Source organism: Schistocerca piceifrons, chromosome 1 (genome assembly GCF_021461385.2).
Source record: "Schistocerca piceifrons isolate TAMUIC-IGC-003096 chromosome 1, iqSchPice1.1, whole genome shotgun sequence".
Lineage (NCBI taxonomy): Eukaryota > Metazoa > Arthropoda > Insecta > Orthoptera > Acrididae > Schistocerca > Schistocerca piceifrons.
This window is the reverse complement of record NC_060138.1, coordinates 525,591,279-525,617,135: the sequence shown is the minus strand read 5'-3', so window position 1 is coordinate 525,617,135 and position 25,857 is coordinate 525,591,279. Positions and strand designations below refer to the sequence as shown.

The 25,857-nt window shown below is 42.3% G+C and overlaps 1 protein-coding gene across 2 annotated transcripts in view; it reads right to left on the bottom strand.

The window, feature by feature from the left end:
- Positions 1-1,005: 1,005 nt before the first annotated feature.
- Positions 1,006-25,857, bottom strand: part of LOC124798341 (U4/U6 small nuclear ribonucleoprotein Prp31) — a 77,753-nt gene continuing 52,901 nt past the window's right edge. For both annotated transcript variants that reach the window (XM_047261709.1, XM_047261701.1), the window contains exons 4-10: positions 25,262-25,466; positions 16,981-17,150; positions 16,719-16,876; positions 9,023-9,163; positions 5,593-5,742; positions 2,118-2,345; positions 1,006-1,687 (exon numbers count right to left, since the gene is read on the bottom strand). In XM_047261709.1, the coding sequence (XP_047117665.1) occupies positions 1,583-1,687; positions 2,118-2,345; positions 5,593-5,742; positions 9,023-9,163; positions 16,719-16,876; positions 16,981-17,150; positions 25,262-25,466 (1,157 nt within the window). In that variant the 3' untranslated portion in view covers positions 1,006-1,582. The remainder of the gene's footprint in view (positions 1,688-2,117; positions 2,346-5,592; positions 5,743-9,022; positions 9,164-16,718; positions 16,877-16,980; positions 17,151-25,261; positions 25,467-25,857) is intronic.

The following is a 25,857-nucleotide window of genomic DNA, read 5'->3' as shown; positions in this document are numbered from 1 at the left end:
TTAATGAAATGGATAGTTTAAAATAACACATATGTCATTCATAACTGCCTGTGTACCTCATCATAGATAACCTTCAGAGTCTCTGGTTCAAGTGTTTCACTTAACCTGGAACCAGGAGAACAAAATCAGTTCTGAGGAGAGAACACACACACACACACACACACACACACACAGTGAGATTTCTTGAATTCTGTGAACAAGGCTGGTCTTCTCAGTCTTTCCTGTCTTCTGCTGGAAAGATCCAAACATGAACTTGAAGAGTCCAGATGACAGGCATCAGCTCTTCCAATGTACACCACAATCTGCTGTACGTTACACATTGCTCTCTCTTTGACTGCTGGAACAGCCTCTTCAACGCACTGGAAGAGGTCTCCAAACATACACACTGAGTGCAAAAGACGATCCATCCCATTTTCCACTAACATTTTCCTAAGGGGTATGAGCTGCCAATGATTAACAGACCTCTTCTTTTCTGCATTTGCTCCCCCCCCCCCCCCCCCCCCCAAGCAAACAAGGCATACTAGCATACTACAGGTGATGTCCACTGACAACTTCTCTCAAGAGTTGTATTGAATTGTGTGTTTAACATTTCCACATAAGTAAGTCTAGAAACTCTTTTACAAGTGTGATGTTCTAGTCTGGTAAAAAATCATTACATACATGATAATAAGAAGCACGGGGTCCCAGCTCTGCTTTTGAATGTGAAGACATCTTTACCAAGCATTACTTTTAGATGTTTGATAAACTGCACATACACAACACACAGTATGGTGTAGTGGTATTCTACAATTGGTGGTCCGTCTGGAGCCCCCACCCCCTCCCCGCGACACACACACACACACACACACACACACACACACAAAATTGCTCTACTGCTCTCTTTGAAAGACAAGGTCAGTAAGTGAAATCAATAAACAATATCCATTAGTTTCCAGTTACATGTCGAGTCAATGTAGGATTCAGTGACATTTCTTGAAAAGATTTTTAAATTAGTACACAGTAGCCTTTTGTATAGATATCTTTATTCTACAGTAATTTTATTCAACAAAACAATAAAATACATGTATTTTGGAAATAGAAAACTTACAATTTTAATTTTTTGTATGTTTTTTACACAGTATCATTTTATACAATCCATATAACTGGATAATCAGTCTTTCAATAATTATATTTACAAAGACAACAACATTAACACAGGTTAGAAAAAGACCCTGTTGCACATTACTAAGATTACTTTCATTTCAGTTTTCAAGCACTGCCCACGATAGAGAATTGCTGGATGAGTAGCTAATAAATATTTCTTTGAAGTGCGATTATTAATTCAATATGAATGACACAAACAAATGAAAAGTATGTCCAACAACCAATACTCTTAGCACATACCGCATAGATATGGTTCTTCTGTGGGACTGATTGAATCTGCTGTAAAAAAAGTGTTGCAAATAAAAATATATTTGACCTGATGATATTTACCTGAGAATGGCACAGTGTTCTTGTGCAAAGATTTTGAGCACAAAGTTTATACCCGTACACAGTGCTTGCATTTGATAGTTTCACAAATTTTACATCAATAACATGTTATTCACGTTTTTTGTATTTTAATAAAACCAGATGTGTTGGAAAAGTATTTCGCATTTGCTTCATTAATCTTCTTTTCCGCTGCTTGTGGATTAACAATTTCAAGACCCTGGAAACAAAAATGGATGTAAATATAAAATTTATTGTCAGTCCTCATCTTTGTCCCAGCTCTTTCATTCACATAATCTGCTTTACTATTTTATTATACTTTTGAAATGTCTGTTACACGTTCATCCTCTCTTTTTACTAGTAAATTCAGTCTAGATAATAATTACCGCATTTTTTTGTGTGAAAACTGATACTGACACAAATGTGTTCTTCATGACATAAAAATTACTGATACAAACGCTGAAAAACTACAAAATTTGAAAGATAGCTGCATCCTATGAGCATTGAATTTAAGCAACATTAGGAAAACAGCAGACATTTTTCACAAAATTTGAGAGAAACACATTCAGAATTGTACAAAACATCAGTGCCGTATGAAGATCACCATGTGAAGTTTCATATGTAGAAAGAAGCCATTAAGACTTATTTACCTGGAGTGGTGTGAAAGCCACACTAGAGGCTGTACCCGACACTTGCTTTTTCACAGTTGTACTTCCTCCCCAAACTTGTTGTTGCTTTTGCAGATTCTTTTGTAATGTCTTGGAAATGCGTACTTTGGTTTTCTCATCAACCTGGGGTAACCTGATACGACCTGTTCCAGTTTTACCAATTGTTCCTCTGGTATAGCCAAGATCTTCTTGGTAGGCATCATCCTCAATCTAAAAACAAAATAACAGAACCCTCTACAACAATTATAAAGGAGACCTGCTTTTAACATCCAGTGTACTGGCTGTATTTAGATCATTAAAAGTATAGGCTCTGTGTAAATCACAAACATCATAAAATTACTAGCATTGCATCCATTATCAAAAGTTCTTGGACTTGCTTGAAATTAAGTGAAACGCCTGACAAATACATTTTGTGGTTTACAAAGATAAATTGGAATTTGACTTTTATAGAAGTCTCACAAACATAAACTGACCTGAGATTTCATCCTATTGTTTTCAAGAGATGATAGTGTACGTAGAGAGAGGTAGGTGAGCAGTAAGTAAAATGTTCAATAAAGAAAACATTTTACAGGCTTGTATCCACTAGCAAGTAAACTTCCGCAAGCCACTTACAAAAGCCGCTGCCGCAGGTTCTTTCATGTGGAAACACCCCCAAGCAAGTCTACTACTGCACGGTCTGGCAACTTGCAGAAGTAGCTTCTTTGAATGCATCTTGCTGAGCATGACAGTTGGTGGGAGTTTTTCTCAAACTTGCAGAATTTTTGTACGTTCAATGCCAGTACAAAAATGTCAGTGCCAAACATGACAATGGGGCAAAGACAGATGGGTCTAAACAAATTACCACTGGAACCCCTAAGTATAGCTATTTGGCCGCCACAGCTAAGGAAGTGTGAAACGAATATACCGATTACTCTGTGATTCTTCAGTTTCTCGCACTGTATTTGTTGACGGAATGGTCCACAGGTGTACTGCCAATTCATAGTGTCCAGAGGACACAATATTTCGGTGATCAGATGTGTCACCATCATCAGGTGTGCTGACAAACTGAGCTCCTACTGGCGGGCAGCCAACTAATATCCCCTACCCTCATAAGTCATTCTGTCCATGGTTTGGGCCCGCAGCTGCTCGTCAGCAGTTGTGGTGACACTAGTATTGGCATCGATGATAGCGTTGACATAAGTTCTCTGTCCACCCTAGTCATCGGATCATTTTGTTTGCTGTGAGTCTTCTTAATTAAATTCAGTGCTGGTTTCCAAGTCTTGCTAAGATTGTAGCCACAATCTTGGTTGATTTAAATTGTCCCTGGTGTGAACTTCTATTGTATCTCTACTGATAATGTCCCAGTATTTGAAAGTCTGTGCCGAAATCTTGGTATGTACATAATCCATTGTGTGATTCTTGAACAAACAGTGCTCTACGACAGTTGACTCGTTGGGATATGTCAGCTGAGTGTGCCTCTGGTGTTCTCAGCAACAATCTTTGACTGTGTTCAATATACGTCTTCCCACGGTGACATGGAATCTGGTATACGCCCGCCTTCTGAAAACCGAGATCATCTTTGACATTTTCCAGTAATGCTCGTATGTTAGTGGGTGGGCAAAAAACATTTGTACTTGATGATTCTTCAATATGTATCTGATTTTTCCCAATAGAGCGCCAGTGTACGGTGTAAAGACAGTGGCTGCCCCTTCCTCCACAACTTCTGCTTCCACAGGTTGTACTGTTGTAGTGGGGCAGAGAGCGTGCTTAATCTCCCATTCTGGGTACTATTTTTTTCGGAACACAGTTCTGAGGTACTTAGGTGTTCCACCTTCTGGGGCAAACCATCTTTGTCTGAAATGGTGCGCAACCTGTGTACTAGTATTTTTAGTACCCCATTCGTCTGCAAAGGGTGGTGGCAGCTGTCTGCATGCAAATACAGGTCAGTGAGAATTTTCTTCCAATACATATTGTGGCTCAGGATACCATCAGCTCTTCTCTTGACCATAATGTCCAGGAATGGTAATATTTCTTCTACTTTGTTGTCCACAGTGAATTTGATATTGGGGGTGTATGGAGTTCAAATGTGTAAGGAAGTAAAGGAGTTTGTCTCTTTCATGGGGACAGATGATAAACGTGTCATCCACATAACAGAAAAAACACATTGATTTCCATTTAGATGATGCTAGGGCCTCCACCTCAAAGTACTCCATAAAAAATTTGTGACACAGGAGAGTGTGGGGTGCCCATTGCGATTCCTTCTGTGTCTTCATAGAATTCACCATTAAACAGAAAATGAGTGGAGATTAGGACATGCCTGAAAAGACTGGTGGATGTCTTGTCAAATTTCTGACCAATAAGCTCTAGTGCCTCTCACAGAGGTATCCTGGTAAATAATGAAACAACTTCAAAACTCACCAGAATACCTGAGTTTTTCACCTTCAAGTTGTTGAGGCATTTTACAAAATCCACAGACTTGCCTACATGATGAATGCATTTACCAACATAAGGGCTTAGTGTTTCTGTCATGTATTTTACTAGCAAATAATGTTAGTGTCATAATGTTGCTGACAGAGGTGCAATGGCAACCCATCTTCGTGAACTTTAGGGAGTCCATAAAGTCTTGGCAGTACAGGTCCTTGAAGTAACAGTTTCTTGGTGAGCCCCTCTAATAATTCTGTGTCCTAGGATAATTGTGCATCCTTTAGAAGAGTCCTAGTCCTGTTCTCCACATTCTTTGTAGGGTCAACTTTGATATCCCTTTAGGAATCGTCATCTAGCAGATTCTGTATTTTCTCATTGTTGTCCTTGTGGGAAAGAACAGCAGTAGTGCTGCCGTTGTCAGGCGATATGACAACTATCTCAGGACATTCTCTTAGGTCCCAAATAGCTGCCCTCTCTTGCAGGTAATGTTCAATTTTGTAGGCTTAGTTCTTGTCAGAGCATGGCAGGTTTCACAACATACTACTTCAACTGTTTCAGGTGGTAGTCACACCACAACTTGCTCAACTGCACTGATGATGTATGTCTGAGGCTGGTTTGGGCTTAGGGGTGCAAGCAAAGTTAAGTCCCTTCTCCAGAACTGAAACTGCATGACTCAGTTCCAGTTGTTTTTGCTCAAGGCAAAGACACAAGATTATTTCAGCATGCATTACATAAATTACTTCCAAACTCTGGAGATACTGACTGAAATACAACTGCTAAAATTTGCATTAAATTGGATAAACATTTGTGCAAAAAATGTCACATGTTTATTCGATTGTCAATTGTAATATAAAACAGTTCTCTGTGCTTAAGAGTATGACGTGCTATAAGAGAACTAAATACAATCTGCCTAAAAATCTTAACTGTTCAGAAAGTAGAATAAGAAATACAGAAAGTAGACTAATTAAATTAGTGACAACAGAGATTTTATAAAATTTCATCCGGTCTATCACAAAACACATTTCACATGTACCACACTAAAAACTATACATACATCAGCGAAGTTAAGCCTGTTTGCTTGCTTTCGAAATTCAGTCATGGCATATCGTTCTTTCATCTTCCGAACCCTCTTACCACCTCGTTTCTTTCTACCAGCATCAATAGGTTTTGGAAGAGGCTTCACAAATTTCACTGGTGGAGGCTCCTATGAAATTGAAAAAAATATGAAATAACTCAAATGAATATTAGTGACTGCATCACTTAAAAAAAAATAATAAAATGTTATAAGTAAAAAGCAGTGAAAATTATGAGCTGCAAATGTAGAGTAACATACAGAGAACAACTGTTATTGACTTTATTTTCGAACACTAAATTCTGATTTAAAAAAAATACTTTGACTTGCATGCACCAGTGCACCTTGAGAATGTTGTTCAAAAATGTCTCTTGGGCATGCAGTTCTTCTCCTTTTGGGATGAGAAAGTAATCATACAGGGGCAAATCTTAAAAGAAATTTTGATATGAATATATTTTGGTAGAGGTCTGCTGAAAAAAATGCTTGTATTCTGTGATCAAGTGTGGGATTCATGTTGAACATTGTCCTATCAAGGCTTGTATTTTGTTGCTTCTCCTACATATTCTTGAAAAGTTTAAGATGATGTGCTTCAACATAAGATCTTCTATTACAGCCTTATTCTTTTTTATGTGATTATTGATTACAGCTGAGAAAAAGTCCATTATTCTGCCTGAACTCTTTGAGCTCTTTACTTTTCAGGATGAGCATCATCAGGGAATTTCATACGCATGACTGCTGCTTCATCTGTGAAACTTATACAGATACATTTTGTTACCTGTTATGATGTTGACCATCAAACTTTACCAGCCAGATTTAAATACAGCAGGTATCAATTGACAGAACTCACAATTATGAGCAGTTTCTTCCTAGACTGGAATGGTGTCCAAATCCTTCCCAGCAAGGAGACTCATGTAAGATCTTGCTTCAAAGTGCAGCAGTTATACTCTTTCTTCTTGAAACACAAAACACATTTTCTCCAACAATGACTGCTGCTATGTAGCCAGAAAACTACAGTCTTAGAGGTAAATCTTTGCATACCTGAATTTATTGAGCTAACAAATTACTATCTGTGATCATGAAAAGAAAATCCCCAATAACAATGACAAAATAATAGAAAAGAAGCCACTAACGCCATAGAGAAGTTACACGAAATTGCACAAAGAACTGGCCTGCAAATCTCATATGAGAAAACCCAGTACATAGAAAGAGTGCCACAAGACAAATTGCCTATTGTGACAACCCATGGGAAAATCGTACAAGTACCACATTTTAAGTACCTGGGAGAAATTATCCCGCCATCAGGGATCAACCTAAAGGCCAATGAGGAAAGAATAAAAATAAAAATAAATACCTGGGAGAAATCATCCAGCCATCAGGGATCAACCTAAAGGCCAATGAGGAAAGAATAAAAAAACTACAGAAAGCATATAAACTCACGTGGAACTATTATAACAAAAAGTCCATATCCATTAACGCAAAATTGAGGCACTACAACACTGTCGTACTTCCTAAGGCACTGTATGCATCTGAAACAACACAAATAGGTGGGCAAACTAAAATCAAAGAAATAGAGAAACAAGAAAGGAAAATTCTCAGGAAAATTTTTGGCCCAATACAAGAGCAAGGAATCTGGATGAAGAGACCCACATCAGAATTATACAAATACACAGACAAGATTACGGATACAATAAGGAAAAGAAGAATGCAGTTCTACGGACATATCCACAGGATGAATGAAAACAGAATTTCAAAGTGAATTCTTTAAGTCATCAACTCAGGCAGGGGAAAAACAAAATGGATAAAAGAAGTTGAAGACGACCTCAGACAAGCACACATAACAGTAAAAAAGGCAGAAAATAGAACTGAATTCAGGAACATATATTAAAAAAAAAAAAAAAAACGAATTTGACACCACAACACAGAAGAGACCAGGATGCAGGATGCAAATGGACAGTGGAGCGAAAGAAACAACACAGTGAACACATGAAGAAAATTTGGGCTCAGAAAAAACATAAACAATCATCATAAAGGAATTCAAGTTCAAACGCTCTCTTAAATGGGAATAATCGAAAATAATAATAACAAAAGTTCAAGTTACTGATTTTTCCTGAACCCACTCTCAAATCACAAGCAACCATCACTTGAAAATGCTGTCTTCCAATCCCATGGCTACCAATAACCAAGTGCAGTGCTCTGCAAAGCACATATGTTTAAGAAATATTACTCAAGTTAAGCTCTGAACTGCAGAACAAAAGGTAATTTATTTTCAGTTGGGACTACATAAAATTACCTTTATCTCCACATATAAAAGGAAATGTCATGACTGACTTTATCACCTAGCCCAAACCGCTAAGGATAGAAACCTGAAATTCGGAGATAGCGTTGGTCTTATAGTGTAGGCATTATTTAAGAATGGATTTTTCCAAAATTCCACCACTATGGGAGTGAAATACGGGTTGAAAGATTTTTTTGAAAATATATCATTATCAAGGCACCTTTGAAGTTAGAATTACAAAAAATCAGTATTTGGTTTCTTGGTCAGAAATATCTGTATGAGCATTTTTGGAAAGTTAACACTGTGGGGGTGAAAGTTTTTCTTGGAAGAAAATAAAGATTATTATAGAGCTACTAAAGCATTTTTAAAGCTACAGATATGAAAATTGGTATTTTACTTCTTGGTTAGTAATAAAAAAAATAAATAAAAAAATTCGTTTCCATGTCTTTGGAAATTCAGTCCCTATGGAGGTGAAATAGGGGCATCAACTCGTGGTCTTGTGGTAGCATTCTCTCTTCCTGTGCACGGGATTCCGGGTTCGATTCCTGGAAGGGTCAGGGATTTTCTCTGCCTTGAGATGACTGGGTGTTGTGTGTCCATCATCATCAAACTCCCCTGCATGGGGCCTCCCAGTCAACAATGCCATACAATCATTTCATTTCATTTCAGGGGCATGAAAATTTGTATGAAAATAATTTGTTATATTACAACATTTCTAAACTGAAATCTACGAAAACTGGTATTTGACTTCCAAAGAAATATACATTAGGACTTGGAAGTTTTTATGCAAGAACCCAAATGCGGGATTGATGAAGGACTCTGACTCCGACTACCAGAATTGCTGTTTGGCTAGAAGTACATTTGGAAATAACCATACATCTATGGCCTTAATAAGTGTGAAAAGTTTAGAACATGTTGCAATTTGTGAATAATGTAGAAATTTGATTAAAAACTGTGCAGGCCATACAGTCTACATGAGTGGAGCAATGGGCACTAAGGTAGATTATTATAAAAATAGGGACAAATGCCACATACTTGTTAAGCTGTTGACATTTTTTCTATAGTGAAGTAGTCTTTGAAATTGACTCTCCAAAATAATGACAGTAGGAGTTGAGTGTTGCGTATTTCAAAACTTACAGTCAGTTTGTCCAGCTTTTTTTCAATTTCTTCTCTAAACTGCTTGCCAATGTGACCATCTGCACTTATATGACAAGCATCAACACGTGCTGCTAATGTGCTTTTAGCAGCTACTAGCCTCGCTGCTTTGCGCCTGAGATCCTGAAATCATATAATTTAATACTTTAACAAAGTCACAAGCCGTAAGTGGAATACTGAAAAGTTATTTATTTCCAAATTATCCAGCACAAAAATATTCTTAGTTAATTACAGCGTTAAATAATGATATGCATGTTTGAAATTTACATTTCAGTATCAGGGTTTCTAAAAAGGAATACATTATGGTAGACCCCAAGCAGAAACGCAGAATTTTAGATAAACTGAACTGAGGTTCTTAGCAAAAAGCCACTGCTGCTAAGTACAATGTTTGACAAACAATGTTGTATGACATCAAAAAGAAAGATGTTATTCTACAGCATGCAACACAAATGGAGAGCAAGTTGGGAAAACAGAGTGAAGAACTGGACGTAGCTGTTTACAGATGATTCATACAACACAGCAAAGGAATTCCTGTCAGTGGCCCAATAATACAGGAAAAATCAGTTGCATTTAACAAATAACTTGTCAGTAACTTGTTTGCAGCAAGCGAGATGTGGCTATCAAACTGAAAAACACGACGTGGTGTTGCAGCAGATGACATTCACTGGGGAAAGTCACTCAGCTAATGAAAAAGATGCAAAAGAGTTGGCAAAGGTGAGATGGAAGATAGAGGCAGAAGATTTAACAGGATGCCTTGTACAATGCTGATGAAACTGGCTTCTTTTCCAAGAAGTTTCCTGCAAAACACTAGATGTGAAGGATAAGAAGGAAGCTTATGGGTTTAAACAACAGAAACAGAAAGTTAACATTAATGGTGTGTTGTACCGCAAATGGCACTCCTAATCCACCACTTACAGTGACACAGAAATCTCAAAATCCACACTGTTTTCAACAGAGCAACAGAAATATATGAGGCTTTGGTTTCGACATCACTGCTGTAAACCGGTGTTACCTCACTAGTTATGACCCTTTTGAGCAAATCAGGATCACCGAAACCACGCAAGAGTGCCTGAATGATGGTCATGTGATGGTTCTTCTGATCAAAATTGAAAAGGTATGGAACAAACTTCGCTGACACATGTATAATTACCAAAACATCCGAAAAAATTGCATGACACAAGCCAACTGATATGCCAACATCCTTAGCAACTTCCCTTATGGTAATTCGACAATTTTCCGAAACAATTTCCTCACAGCTTTGACGTTATCTGTTGTTGATGTGCTGGGGCATCCAGAGGGAGGTCCACCACTGGCATTTTCTCGGCCATCTTGGGAAAGGTTGTACCAGTGATAAACATTTTTTTTTGGTACTTAGAGCAGACTCACCATATGACACTGTTAACATTTCAAGTTTTTTAGAGCACTTGGTTCCATTTTTCACACAAAATTTGATGCAAATTCTTTGCTCCATTTTTTATAATAACTGAAAATTGCCGAGCACACTAAAACACGTCTAACCTTTCTATCTGTCAAAACAAACGAAGCACGCTGAAAACTTGAAGCTGTGAACGTATGTTCGGGACATGTGCACTAACATAACAAAAAAGAAAAGATGTATAGTCAAATGTATGTTGCCCTGCAATTTGAGAAGTCACCTTACTTTTTGAACAGCCCTCGTATTACCAGTGCAACACTGTGCTCAGAAGAAAGTGTGGATGGACAGAGAAATAGCCTCTTGGTGGTTCCACATAACATTTCTACCAGCTGTAAGAAAAGAGGCAAAAAATAAAAATCTTCTACTGAAAGCTATATTAATAACCGACAATAAATAAAAAAAAAATGTCGTGTGACGAGGGCCTCCCATCGGGTAGACCGCTCGCCTGGTGCAAGTCTTTCGATTTGACACCACTTCGGCGACTTGCACATCGATGGGAATGAAATGATGATGATTAGGACAACAACACAACACCCAGTCCCTGAGCGGAGAAATGCTCCCCCACCATTCTTCTGATGTGGCTCTAAAGACCAATGTTATGCAAGCATTCATTCTTGCACACAATGTCATAGCCATGATTCAGCCAGGTAATTTTGGAGACAATTAAATGTAATTGTCAATGTGCAGTTCGTCGAACTAATGTGAAAAGAACTCTACCAAGGTTATGTTGAAGGTGTGGAATGCACTCAACTTACGTGATGTGTTCCAAAGAGCAGAAGCATGGGATAAAGTAGAGAATGCTACCGTACTGAAGAGATGGAAAAAAATGTGCCCATCCATTGTTGCAGAGCTGAAGGTAGTACTGAGTGACACTGATGAGTCCGTCAATTTGGTAACATAAACTGCTGGTACTTTGAACATTGACATGTTCCACAAGCTTCAAAGAGTAGGATAAATTGATGAAGAAATAATGAAAAGTGTGCACAATAGTAGTAATGAAAGTGATGAAGAAGGGCACATACAAGGGTGGAGCATGAAACTTTCTCACTTTACTGGTACTGAAGCTGCAGACAATCTTCCTAGAGCACATTATGCTACAACCAGATACATGCAGTACTGATGTAACGCCAGCAAAACGGGTGAGTGATAAAGCATGCCACCATCACGTACCACCATTGCAACAACTAAAAATTCAGGATTTTTTTTGTAGTGAGTGATGCTACTGTATGTGTACACACACAACCACACACACACACATCACCAAGTTTTCTATGGACATGGATGCACAAGATGTGTTCAACAAGTAATGCAACTTTTTTTTTTTTTTTTTTTTTTTAAGAAAGCTGGTTGGTTATATTCAGGATTCCAATACGCCGTATTATACACCACTCTTTTGGCTACAAAACCCTATTTTTCAATTACTCTCCGTTCAATGTGATGGCCTTATGCCATCATACTGGGAGGGTATGTATGCCCACAAGATACTTCTCTAATGGTTGTTATTGGAACCAACATCCTGCTGCATCAATAACCTCCCTATCATCCTTGTACTGCTACATGTAGAGTGCATCCTTCATTGGGCCAAGAAGGTGGAAGACAGAGGGTGTGAGATCCGACCTGCAGAGTAGAAGAGGATGAACAATCCAATACAGTTTTGAGAGCTCCTCTCAGGTGCACAGATGTGCGAGGCCTTGCGTTGTCATAGAGAGTGAAAAGTTCATTTGCATTTTTGAGACGATGAACAAGCTGAAGTAGTTTCTTCAATTTCCTGAAGGTAGCACAACCACTTCCGTGTTGATCGTTGCACTATAAGGGAGGACATCAAAAAGACTAACCCCTTCAGCATCCCAGAAGACCGTGTTCTACTGGCTGAGGGTGTGGCTTTGAACTTTTTCTTCCCTGGAGAAGTGGTGTGGCGCCACTCCACGGATTGCAGCTTTGTTTCCAGTTCCAAGTGATGAACCCATGTTTCATCACACATAACAACATTCAACAGAAAATAGTCACAGTCAGCCTCCTAACATGCAACCTATTCCACAAAGATGGTCCTTCATTGTTTTTTATAGTCCTGCGTTAGGTGGCAAGAAACTCTGCAGCTTTACATCTTTGAGTACCCCGACTGGTGGACAAGTGTCAGTACTACCAACAGAGGTGTCCAGTTGTGCAGCAAGGTGTTCGGTTGGGATCCGTCGATCACCTTGAATACCAGTGTCTGTAAATTTCAACACTGCATTACCCACAGCTGTGTGTGGCTTGCTGACATGCGGGAGAGCTGACAGGTTTTCCCGGCTATGTTGCGACAATGAAAGAGGCTTCACCCAATGACTCATGTTTTGGCTCACGGTCAGGTCTCTTTAGACATTCTGCAAGTGCTGATCAATATCCAGGATGCTCTGGATTTCTATTGAAAGAACTCGATGACAGCTCTCTGCTTACAACATACCTCCATTACAGACACCATTTTGAAGGTGAAGTGTACTGTCACCACCTCACCACCTATCAGAATCCCATGAAACTATAGGGGCTGAAGCAAAATATTGCACTATGACACACAACAAATTCCAGATATTTTGAGCAAAATTGGCCAAGAAAGAAAATATGTTGTCTCAATTATTGAATGCACCTCGTAGTTTTTGATTTAATAAAGTATAGTCCCTAAATTTCATACACTCTCAATAACCACACACAAACACACACACACACACACACACACACACGCGCGCGCGCAAACACAACTCACACACATGACTGCAGTCTCCGTTTTAGTTGTCTGAGACTGCAGTCGCGCGCGCGCCGGTGTCGTTGCAAGGCTCGCCGGTGGTCCCGGATAGCTTCTGCAATCTCTGGTGTCCACCAAGGGACTGACTTCTGACTTATGCCTTAGGGTACTTGATGAACAGGGGACAGTTACCTCGGCAGCAGCAATGGCCATAGTGACCTCGTCCACGGCCAAATCAATGTCACCAGGAAGTGGAGCAATGGCCATAGTAGCCGAGTTGTAGGCTGCCCAATCAGCTCCACGAAGAGACCATTGTGGCAGCTGGTCAGGGGGTTGGGATCGAAGAAGAGAAACCAGGATAGGAAAGTGGTCACTACAACAGAGGTCATCGTGGACCCTCCAACTGAGGTATGTAAGAAGGCCTGGGCTACTAAGAGATAGGTCAATGGCCAAGTATGTGCCATGAGTCAAGCTAAAATATGTGGGAGCACCAGTGTTAAGGAGGCAAAAGTTCTGCTGTGCCAAGAGAGCCTCAACGTTCCTACCCTGGCCCGGGATCTGGGCCCCACCCCATAAAGGGTGGTGGGCATTAAAGTCCCCCAAAAGGAGGAATGGCAGGGGGAGCTGGGCAAACAAGGCAGCTAGGTTGGCAAGAGGGACAACCTCATCCGGGGGAAGGTAGAGGGAACAGATGGTAAGCTCCATTCCTGCCCGGATTCTAACAGCCACAGCCTCTAGAGCAGTGTGAAGTGGCACTGGGGCACTAGGAACAATGGCAAGAATATAAACACAGACACCGCCAGACACCCTGTCGTATTCTACATGGTTCTTATAGTAACTCCGGTAGCCACAGAGGGAGGGGGTCTGCCAAACAAGAAACCATGTTTCCTGTATGGCCAGACAAGTGGCAGGGAAGCGACACAAAAGCTGTTTCAACTCAGCAAGGTGTTGGAAAAAACCATGGCAATTCCATTGAAGGATAATGGTATCCGACTGTGAAGACATGAAAGAACTTTGGGGGGGGGGGGGGGGAGTGGGGAGGGGTGAGGATAGGTTATGCCTTAGAAGCGCTCGCCGCCACCGATTGCGAAGTAGCCTGATCAACTTCCATAGGAGCTGCGGGTCGACCAACATCTAGCTCCTGAGGGGACACTAGATGCTCCACATCATCTTCAGGTGGAGTGGTGAACTCCTTTTCTGTCTCTATGTCCTTCTCCTTTTGCTTTTTCTTCTTTTTGTCCCTCGGTTTATCAGGTTGGGTGGGCTTTTCCGACCCAGTCTCATGGACCGAGGTGGACCTGGAAGCCATACGGCCTCAGGTGGTGGCTCTTTCAGCCACTGGCTGACATCTGGAGGGGCAGTAAGCGTGAAAGGGAGGGCACCAAGTGATCCCTTCCGCGCGAGGTGAGCCGGAGGAGGCGGGCCCTTCTCCTGTGCAGAGGTGGGTACTGAAGTCCCCGAAGGAGGAGGGGTTGTTGCTCCCGATGTTGATAACAGGGGAGCAACGGAAGAGAGTGTTCCCCCAACTACCTGGTGGGCAGGAATAGATGGCCGAGCTGGAGGGCCCACAAAAAGCGGCTCAGCTTGGGGGCTCGTTGCCAGGGACGCCGATATCGAAGCTGCTGCAGCAAACGTCGATGAAATGCGCATAGGGTGAAGTTGGTCGTACTTGCATTTAGCCTCTGTGTAAGTGAGCCTGTCCAAGGTCTTATACTCCATAATCTTCCATTCTTTTTGATAAACCGCGCAGTCTGACGAGCAAGGTTAATGTGTGTCCGCAGTTGACACAAACAGGGGGCAGCAAACACAGGACGTTGGGGGTGGGAGGCATGTTCACTATCCCGACAGGTAGGGTTGGCGTCACATCTTGATGACATATGCCCAAACCTCCAGCACTTAAAGCAGCGCATGGGAGGAGGGACGTAAGGCTTAACATCATATCGATATATAATCACCTTGACCTTCTCGGGCAGGGTGTCTCCCTCGAAAGCCAAGATGAAGGCGCCGGTGGCGACCCTACAATCTTTAGGTCCCCTGAAGACACGTAGTACAAAGTGGACACCGCACCATTCCAGATTTGCACGGAGCTCATCGTCAGACTGCAAGAACAGGTCACGATGAAAAATAAGTCCCTGAATCATAGTGAGGCTCTTATGAGGCGTAATGGAGACTGCAACATCACCGAGCTTGTCACAAGCAAGCAATGCCCGTGACTGTGCTGGGGATGCTGTATGTATGAGGACTGCTCCAGACCTCATTTTAGACAGGTCCTCAACTTCTCCGAACTTGTCCTCTAAATTTTCCCCAAAAAACTGAGGCTTTGTGGTCAGAAATGAGCCCATCTGTTCGGCTGCAAACCAGAAATCGAGGAGAATACGTCTCACCAGGTAATTTAGACCGCCGTTCCTCCCCTGGTATGGACAGGAAAGGGAACGACTGGGGGTCATACTGTAAAGCATTGAACTTTCCTTTCTTAGAGGCTCATGCTTGCACACTATTCGTATTTCATTTCATGGTGGTCCCACCAGCAGCTAGGGAAGGAATGTCCACCCAGACAAAGCCCCGCTTGCCTGGGTAAGCCTAATACAACCGGGGGATGGCAGGTTCCCCAGAGGCCACCCACTAGCAACTGTTCTACCTCAACAGCCATGCGTCTCCTCAGCGCGCAGCACACCTTGAGATTGAGGGTTTTTTTTTTTTTTTTTTTTTTTTTTTTTTTTTTTTTTTTTTTTTTTTTTTTTTTTTAGGTTTATACCATCCTCGCGACCCAGGCAATTAAGCCAAGATCCCCAGGCACTGTATCGTACAAAGTTCCACCGTTGCGCCTTACGGTGGTCGTTGAAGCACACTCAGAGCTTACGGTATTGAGGACTGGTGGCGCTTCCCAGTCCCCAGCTCAGGGACCCCAGGGTCGCCAAGCCTGTACCCAGCAACTAAATGCTGAGCCCCCTGAGGGGCTTTCATAGTGAGAAATGGCAATACATAAAAATAAAATATCACGCCTGGAACAATTCACATTTAGAAGGAACTTATCTGGTATTTAAAACCATTTTTGTGCAGTAAAATATGAAGTGTAATTTACGTTTGAAATTATCTTTTGCACTGGTACTACATGGAATATCCCCTGAATCTCTTATTTGTATATTCAAGGGTTTGGCAAAGTTAAATATGTTACGATAGATTTGGAGAAACACGACACTTTTTATTGGAACTGCAGTAATATGTCCGCAACTACTCCTGATGTGAAAACAATATGATGATTTCACATAAGCCCAATTCAAAACTGAATACGCTGAATCACTGACTAATTTGTATCAGGTTTCGGATACCGAGACAATAGTAGAAAACGTGCAAATCACACAGACAGAGATTGGAGCCAGATAAAGCATATAAATGCAGGAAGAGTAAGGAAACTGGGAAAAGAAAGAAGAAAGAACATAATAAAATTCAAACGGCTTCATGGCATTGATTGTAAGTCTCAAATATAAAATTCATTATCTAATTCAAGTTAACTATTCATTTACCGGTGGTGTATCCTGAACTATATCAGAATAGTAGATGAATCCTGTATGTGGCAACATTGTAACCTGAGAAAAACCAGAAAGAGTTTTTTTCTGAGAACCGAGGACCAAGATACTAGATGCTGGCATTTTTGACAACTTTGTTAGTCCACCGGCAACACCTGAAAGGAATAAAACAGAGGTATGACAGTGAATCAATTAATTAATTAGCTCACATTAAACTACTGCACAACAATGCAGCTTTTTAACTGCTTCTTATAGTTACCCATTATCTTTGCTGCAGTGGAGGCTCCAACAATGATTGATAAATTTGGTGCTATAAATGCCATTCTGCTCTCAACATATTCATATATACGCTGCTTAAAATTATTAAGATCAATTGCCATGTCACATGCTTCTACAATATCTTCCTTCTCCTGCTCACTTAATAGCTGCCTAAAGAAAAAGACCATACATTTATTCATTAACAGAACATTGTGTGTCTTTCTACAAATTCAAAATTAAAACAGAACACAGCAGTGTGGACTTTGTTTCTTACAAGTCTGGGAACTAAATGACTGTTTATTACTGAAGTTTTCTATAAATTAAAGTAACAAATCATTTAAACAAAGATGTACTGGCAATAGCAGAATATTATTAACTACATAAAGTAGAAACATAAGCTTGAGTAATAGAGAGGGTTTTTTTTTGGGCGCACGCCAGCAAGGTCTTCAGCGTCCGTTCAATAACATAGTGAGATGGGTGTTAAGAAAAAAACTCAGAACATTTACATAAAACACGGGGAACAATCATTGAAAAATATGCGCTCACCCACACCGAAGCGTGGGATGAAGCAGGGCATCAGCAGTAAAACATGGACAACACAGGAAGAAAATGGTAGAGGGAGCTAAAACAATGTAGCAGATGGAAGTGGCTGGCTGACTGCAAGGAAAAAAGGGAGGAGTCAGCCACTCTGCAATACACTAAAACCTCCAGCCTAAAAGTTTAGGCCAGAGTCCAGACACATCACAAAACTTAAAAACCCTAGACACACACATCTCATCGTTAGCTAAAACACAAGGCAGATCCCCATCAACTTGTGCTTCTGCTCTTGCATCACGGTATAAAATGTAGTCTGATAAAATGTGCCGGACAGAGATGTGCACACCACAAGCATCACAAAACGGAGGATCCTCCCGCCCTAATAAATAGCTATCTGTGAGAGGACAGTGCCCGATCCGAAGACGTGTGAGGGCCACCTCTTCCCACCTGAGCAACCGGCAGGAGGAACGCCACGGCCGAGTGGTTGACTTTACCGACCGCAGTTTATTGGCCGTCACCGCCAGCCATTCGTCCTCCCACAACTCCATGCACTTCCTTTGGAGTGCAGCGATGACTGACTGCAAGGGGATAGGACACTGGACCACATCATGCTCTCTGCAGGCCTCCTTGGCAGCCCGATCAGCCTGTTCATTGCCCCATATGCCGACATGACCAGGCACCCAGCAGAAGGATACCTCTTTACCCCGCCTTGGAGCAAGTACAGTTGGTCATGTATCAGCTGGACCATCTCCTCAGTCGGGTATAGGTTCTGCAGTGATTGTAAGGCACTAAGAGAATCGGAGCAGAGAAGAAATCGATCACCCCGAACACGATGCATCTGCTCCAGTGCCTTCAGGATCGCGTGGAACTCCGCTGCAAAAACGGTATACTCAGCAGGGAAGCGAATCCGGGTAACATGATCAGGGAACACCACAGAACAGCCAAGGAAAGTCTCCTGTTTGGAGCCATCAGTGTAAACGACAGTGAAACCGTGATGCACATCTAAAATGTTAAAAAACAGAGATTGGAATGTAAAATCTGGTGTGCCATCTTTCTTAAAATTAGTCAAATCTAAAATAAGCTTGGGTCTCCGGAGGAGCCAAGGTGGAGATCTGCTCCAACCGCGACGTAAAACACGAAGACCAGCCATAGACATCGCACCGAGGCAATCCTGTGCGCAAATCCCATAGGGCTGCGTCGCACGTTGCCGGTTATGAAACAAGCGTGCCAGAGGAGGCTGAGCAACGGTACGGTATGCAGGGGTGTATGGTGTGGACAAAGTTTTATACGCCTGGCGCACTGTAAGTGGCCGTCGCCGCATATGAAGTGGCGGTTCACCAGCTTCTGCACAGAGGCTTGGTATGGGGCTAGTTCGGAATGCCTCAGTGGCCAACCGAAGCCCTTCATGGTGCACAACGTCCAACAACTTTAAGTAAGAAGGCCTCGCAGACCCATATATCGTGCACCCGTAATCGAGCCGAGATCGCACAAACGCCCTGTAAAACTGGAGCAGACAAGTCCTGTCAGCTCCCCATGTACTGTGGCTAAGACATTTTAAAATACTTAAAGCCTTAAGTGACCGCTGTTTCAGGTCTTTAAGATGAGGTAACCACGTGAGCTTCGACTCAAAAATGAGCCCCAGAAATCTCAACGTGTCTTTAAAAGTAAGAATAGTGTCCCTCATCCTCTACTCAGGAAAGGTTAAAATCGAACGAGAACGGCTAAAAAGAACACACACAGACTTCTCGGTGGAAAACTTAAAACCACTCTTCTGCGCCCAGTCATCCAAATGCCTAATCGTAAATTGCAACTGACGAGTTGTCGTTGCAAGGCTTGAAGAAGAGCAAAACAAAGAGAAATCATCCACAAACAAAGAACACTGGACAGGACTTTTCACGATGGACGTAATGCTATTAATAGCGATGGCAAAGAGAGTCACACCTAAAACGCTACCCTGAGGGACACCGTTCTCCTGCGCAAAGTGATCAGACAGGACATCACCAATTCGGTATCTAAAATATCGTGGCGAGAGGAAAGACTGAATAAAAAGAGGAAGACAACCACGAAAACCCCATTTGTGAAGCTGCTCCAGGATGAGACACCTCCAAGTGGTATCGTAGGCCTTCTCGATGTCGAAAAATACACCTAGAAGGTGATTACAGCGTAGGAAAGCTTGTTGTATTGCCGCCTCCAGGAGGGCAAGGTTATCGAAGGTGGAACGAAACCTCCTGAACCCACACTGAAAGCGACTAAGGAGTTGCCGGGATTCTAACATCCAGACAAGGCGGCGGTTGACCGTCCGCTCCAAGGTCTTCCCTATGCAACTAGTGAGGGCAACACTACGGTAGCTACTTGGGCTCGGGCGGTCTTTCCCAGGTTTTAAAAAAGGGATTAAAACTGCCTCACGCCACGCATCAGGAAAGCGACCCGACGCCCAAATGGTATTAAAAAGTGCGAGGAGGATTTCTCTGTTGCGCATTGTGAGGTGCCATAGCATACTGTTATGGATCCTGTCATGACCAGGGGATGTGTCACGAGCTCCAGACAATGCAGAATCCAGCTCCCACATAGAAAATGGGCAGTTGTAAATTTCATGAGAAGTGGACTGGAAGTCCAGACTACATCTCTCAGCTACGGCTCTATGGCGCTGGAAACCTGGATCCTGACTGGTTGTTGCAGTAACTGTGGCAAAATACGCTGCCATAGTCTGGGCAATGTCTCCTCTCCGTGTGGAGAGTGCCATTATTCATTACAGCAGCTATGGGGCACCTCGCTACTCTCCCAGAAATTCTCCTGATGGTCTCCCACACAATGGAACTGTTGGTGGAATGATTAATGGTGTCCAGGAACTGTTGCCATGACCTCTTCTTGCTCTCATGAATAATGCGGCGACATCTTGCCCTCGCCACCCGAAAGGCTGCAAGATTCTCAGCAGTCGGCCGACACTTGAACTGACGCAGAGCTGCACGCCTGGTCCTGATTGCAGAGCGGCATTCGGCACTCCACCAAGGCACAGGGGGCCTCTTCCGGTGGCCTGTAGACTGGATGCTGCAGCGGCGTGGAGGACTGTTTTGGTAATATGATCCATCCACACCTCAACATTCGCACAGTGTTCGAATTGGGCCAACTGGCTATAAAGTGTCCAGTCAGCTCCACTGAGCACCCATCGTGGTGGTCTCCTTTCCGGGCCCAGGCCATCTGGCAGGTGAATCCAGATTGGGAAATGATCACTGCCGTGCAAGTCAGTGACCACTTCCCAGTGAGCACTGGGGGCAAGAGCTGGAGAGCAAAGCGAGAGATCAATGGCAGAGAACGACCCAGTCGCTGTGCAGAAATGAGTACTCTGTCCTCCATTGAGCAAGTAGGCACAGGATGACAGGAGAAGCCTCTCAATTGCTCTACTCCTGGAGCAGGTAATTGCAGAGCCCCAAAGCACATTGTGGGCGTTAAAATCACCACAAATAATGAATGGCTGGGGGAGCTGTGTAAGAAGGTTGGTGAGGGCCGCTTCATCAAGTGCATCATGTGGGGGCAAGTAAAGCGAGCATACAGTCAATGGATGACGCACGTGCACGGACACAGCAACGGCCTGTAAAGTCGTCTTAAGTGAGAGAGGCGAGGAGGGGTAGTCTGTCCTGACGAAAATACCTACGCCTCCTCTAGCTCTCTCTCCACGCAGGTCATCCTTTTTGTGGAGCGTATAGCCTCGTATCTCAGGGGAGTATGATGGATGGAAATAAGTCTCCTGGAGACAGAGACACAGTGGTCTACCCTGAGATAGTAGACGATGTTCCTCCACATGCGTCCTGAACCCTTGCAAGTTCCACTGAAGTATGGGAGCCATCTATGATGGGGGTAGCACCTTCATCCTGTCTCTCAGACGGGGCGGGAAGACTGCAGATGGTGGAGGGGGGCAGGTGTGGGGCGAGAAGATTTCCCCACACATACATCGGATTCCATAAACTCTGAGGAAGAGTCAGATGAAGCCTCACGGAAAACAACATCTGCATGGTCAGACGGTTTACCATGGGATTTGACCCGCTGTTGCTGCTGTACAGGAGCTTTCTGCAGTTTGGTGGGCTTTGAGGGAGCTGACGTGGGGAGTGGTAATGGCTGTACTGGGCTTCGGAACATCCTCAGCTGTTGGAGGCGCCAGGGGCTGACCCAAGTTCGACACTGTACCTTTGTCTGCCGTTCAAATAGGGGCTACTGGCTCTGAAACACTGGCTGCGTTGCAAGTGCACTGACAGCTGCATATATTAGTGCCAACACTCACCACCTCTGTCTGCGTTGAGGTATCGACTTTTGGAGTAGGCTTCTGAACAAGGGATGCAAAAGATGTAGCAAATGTGGGAGGTTGCATCGACTTATAGATCTTCTTGGCCTCACCATAGGGGATACACTTGGTTGTTTTTATTTCCTGGACTTTGTGTTCCTCTAAAAATATTCGGCAGTCCCTACTCCAAACAGGGTGGTTCCCAGAGCAATTGATACATTTGGCTGGAGAGGAGCAACCAACTCCTTCATGAGCAGCTTTACCACAGTTGCCACAAGTCGCTTCGCCTTTGCATCCTAAGGTGGTATGCCCAAAACGCTGGCATTTGAAACAGCACTTTGGGGTCAGGAAATAAGGCCTCACACTAAGGCAAAGGAAGCCAGCTTTAACATGTTCAGGAAGTTTCGTGCTACTGAAGGTTAGAATAAAGGAGTCGGATTTGACAAGATTGCCATCAACCCTCCTCAAGATATGTTGAACATCAACGATACCTTCCGGAGCCCACTCACGTTGCAGTTCTTCCTTGGGAATGTCAACTAGATCCCGGCACGTCACAACACCTTTGCTGTAGTTCAAGGTGCTGTGCAGTTCAGTGTCTATGGCATACTCTCCAAGGCATTTAGCAGACTGAAGGTTAGTTGCTAGCTGGGAAGTGGAAGTTTCCACTAGCAAGGTCCCATTACGTAAGCGCTTCACCGATTTTAAGGAGCCACAGATTCCCTCCAAACCTTCTCGAAACTACCCTCCTTCCGTTTCACAATGAGAAACACACTCGGATTACCAGAATGCATTCTGTTACTTAAGACTCGACTTGTTAAAGAAGTGCCAGAGTCAGGGGGACTGAATGCACGAGCCCTCTTAAGAGACTGAGTGTTAGAACCTTCCAGCGGCCCATCCTTTCCGCTGGGAGGAAGAAAAGAGGATTTCGAAGGATCCATCTCGGTCCCACGAGCAGCTAGGGAACTAGAAGTCCACCTAGACAGAGCCCCGCGTGCCTAGGTAAGTCTTATACAACTGGGGTGCAGCAGGTGCCCCAGTGGTTGCCCGCTTGCGACTGTTCCACCCCAACAGCCATGCATCTTATAGGTGCGCAGCACACCGTAAGATTGAGGGGTTTTTATAGAGGTTTACCTTCCTCCAGGCGGTCAAGCCAAGATTACCATTCCACGCAGCACACAACATTCCACCGCTGCACCACACGGTGGTCGCTGAAGCATGTCCGGGGGTTACGGTGACAGCAGACTGGCGGCACTGACCAGTCCCCAGCTCAGGACCCCGGGGTCGCCCAGCCCGTACTCAGCAAATGAACGCTGAGCCCCTGGGTGCCATAAGCTTTAATGTACATGTATGATGCACAAGTATATTGTGTCAGTGTGGCCAGCAAAGTAGTTTCTATATATTTCTAAACTATTTCTATTGTGTGTGTTTTGTTCAAGTGGATATGCTGGAATATTATGACACCACAAAATTCTTTGTTTCGATCATTTCATCGTCAATGGAAATTCATCCAAAGTTGGTGAAAGCACATAAAATGTCTGCCCCTTCAATTTTAACAGTTAAGACTGGGCAGCCATGTTCAAAAATAGTAATATTTCTCCTGAAACAAAGAACATCAAAAAACTGCAACCTTAGATGAAAGGACTGAGAACGTTCACATTATGGTGTCGGACACCTTGTGATTGAAGTTAAATGAAACTGCTGATACGAGAGGCACACTTAGAAGAAAGAGTATGGAATAGTTTTACTTCAGGAATTAACTATGAGAAAGCTTTGTGCAAGACACGTGTCTCATTTGTTGAATGCCGACAAAAAGCAAAGGTGAAAACAAATCTCTTACCAATGTTTAGATTTGTTAAATGGAATTCAACTGATTATGTGCATCAAATGGTTACTGCGGATGAGATGTGGGTAAACCGCTGTATGTTCAGGCAACTTCCTAAACTGTGTTCCACTGAACGCTGACTTTCCACAGAAAGTGAATGAGTCTCTGTGAAAATCTATCAACACGGCCATTTTTTCCCTGACATTTTGACAATACTAAGTATTTTCTTAAATTTTATTATGATTTCTGTGTTAATGATTATGATTCAAAAATAAGGTGATCACCGAATAATACAAGTTTTGCTCTTTTTTTATTTATCATCCTGCAAAAGGTAAATAATAAATGGTGAATACTAAACGAGTGTCAGGGCCAACTGGACGAAATGCAAGTAGAAGCTTGGACTGTAAAAACTAATAATTGGAATATTCAACTCATTCGCCTGATTTGGTATCCTTTTCTCATTTACAAGGAAGTATGTAGCTGGAAAACTGTTGCACAATAATCCACTGGATGAACAGAAACTGGTTAGACATAGCATGAGGTAGTAATTCCCACAGAATGTCAAACATGGGAATTCCAAGAATGTGGCTACACTCTTGAACCATAAGAGGTATCTGAAGAATATCAGGGAGAGGTCATCTATGAACATATCATAAACAACTATTATCTCTTACTCACAAACCCGTTGAATAGGCAATTCAGTTGTAAAGAGCAATGGGATATAAATGCTAACCATCTTCAGTTTTTATTATGAAAGTCTCCTCTTAAACACAGGCTGGTGGTAGGTGCTGCACCATTGTACCTGAAGATAATGGATGGAGGAACGTTTGAGCTGATCATAAGGTCTTGAGGAAAATCAATTTTAGAGCGGAGTGGTTGTATGATAGCTATTTGGTGTTCTGCAAAGGCATTTGATACCTTGTATTAAAAGCAGACACACAAAACATGTATACTGAAAACCCCTAGGTATAATGAGAATGTAGCACATTGCAGTGGCTTGTCTAGTGAAAAGCCACTCCAACCGTTTCTTTTTTCACTGGATTTTGTTGTACTTTCAATGCAGCCAGCATATGCAACCATCTTCCTAAGTATGCATTCTTACATTCCTAAATCTGAGGTCTGATCCAGCTGAAGACAGAAATCAGCTGAAAAGCTGCTTATGGCCGTAAGTAAAGGTTTTTGCAAACATACCAGTGAATATGGTAGTAACTAATTCTTACTGCCTTAAACACAATCCCCCATTTTTTTATGTTGTTCTTTGTTTCACTGGCTTGCTGTAATTTTTCATTAATAGTCTCACATGAACCTTCCCTTTCCTTTTCTTTTTTCTTTTTTTTTAAAAAAAACCTAGCTGGTTTTCTGGTAATCATAACTTTTGCTGTTTTCTTTGTTTATAAATTATGTTAGTAAATATATAGCTGTGATATTAGCAACATAAATAAATGAATAGATTTTTTAAAAATAAAAAGAGAACATCAAAAAAGCATTTATTGAGAAATCTCTGTATACCAAAATCAGTTATTAAAACTCAAATTATGGATACTAAGTGTGTGAGTGTGGAGTGTGCGCGTGCGACACACACACACACACACACACACACACACACACACACACACACACACACACACACACAAGCTTTTATCTTACCCCTGAGTGGTTGACGCAGTTACTGATACGACCATTATAGTTGCCTGTGTCAGAATCTGTTGAAGAGCTTCATTATTCTTTGCTCTATCCAAGTCATTTCCCAGTTCTTTTACTGTCATACAGTATTCAAGAGGGCCAACAACAAGTGACTCCAATTCAGGAAATCTCTTTGAATATTTATCTCTAACAAAACGATGGATGATACCTGTAAAATTATAAATTTTTGTATCAAAGATTAAACATAAGAAAATCACGCAATCACACATAGTATTTTAATTTGGGAGATACATGAGGAAATATTTTATCTTCTGTAACGTATCTCAACATGAAAAGAAGGATAGATTGCTATTCATTAAATATAGGAGGCATAAGTCGCAGACACTCACAATGAAAAGATTGCTAAACATTTAAGCTTTTGGCCAAAAGAGAAGAGACACACACACACAAAGCACAGCCTACAGTTGCACAGTGGTCACCCAGAGGGGTGGGAGTTTTACTTGTGTTAATGTGTTCTGTTCTATATTTTGGAAGAAGGCCTTTTGGCTGAAAGCTGCAAGGTTTTGCAGTCTTTTCATTGTGCCTGTCCGTGACTCAAC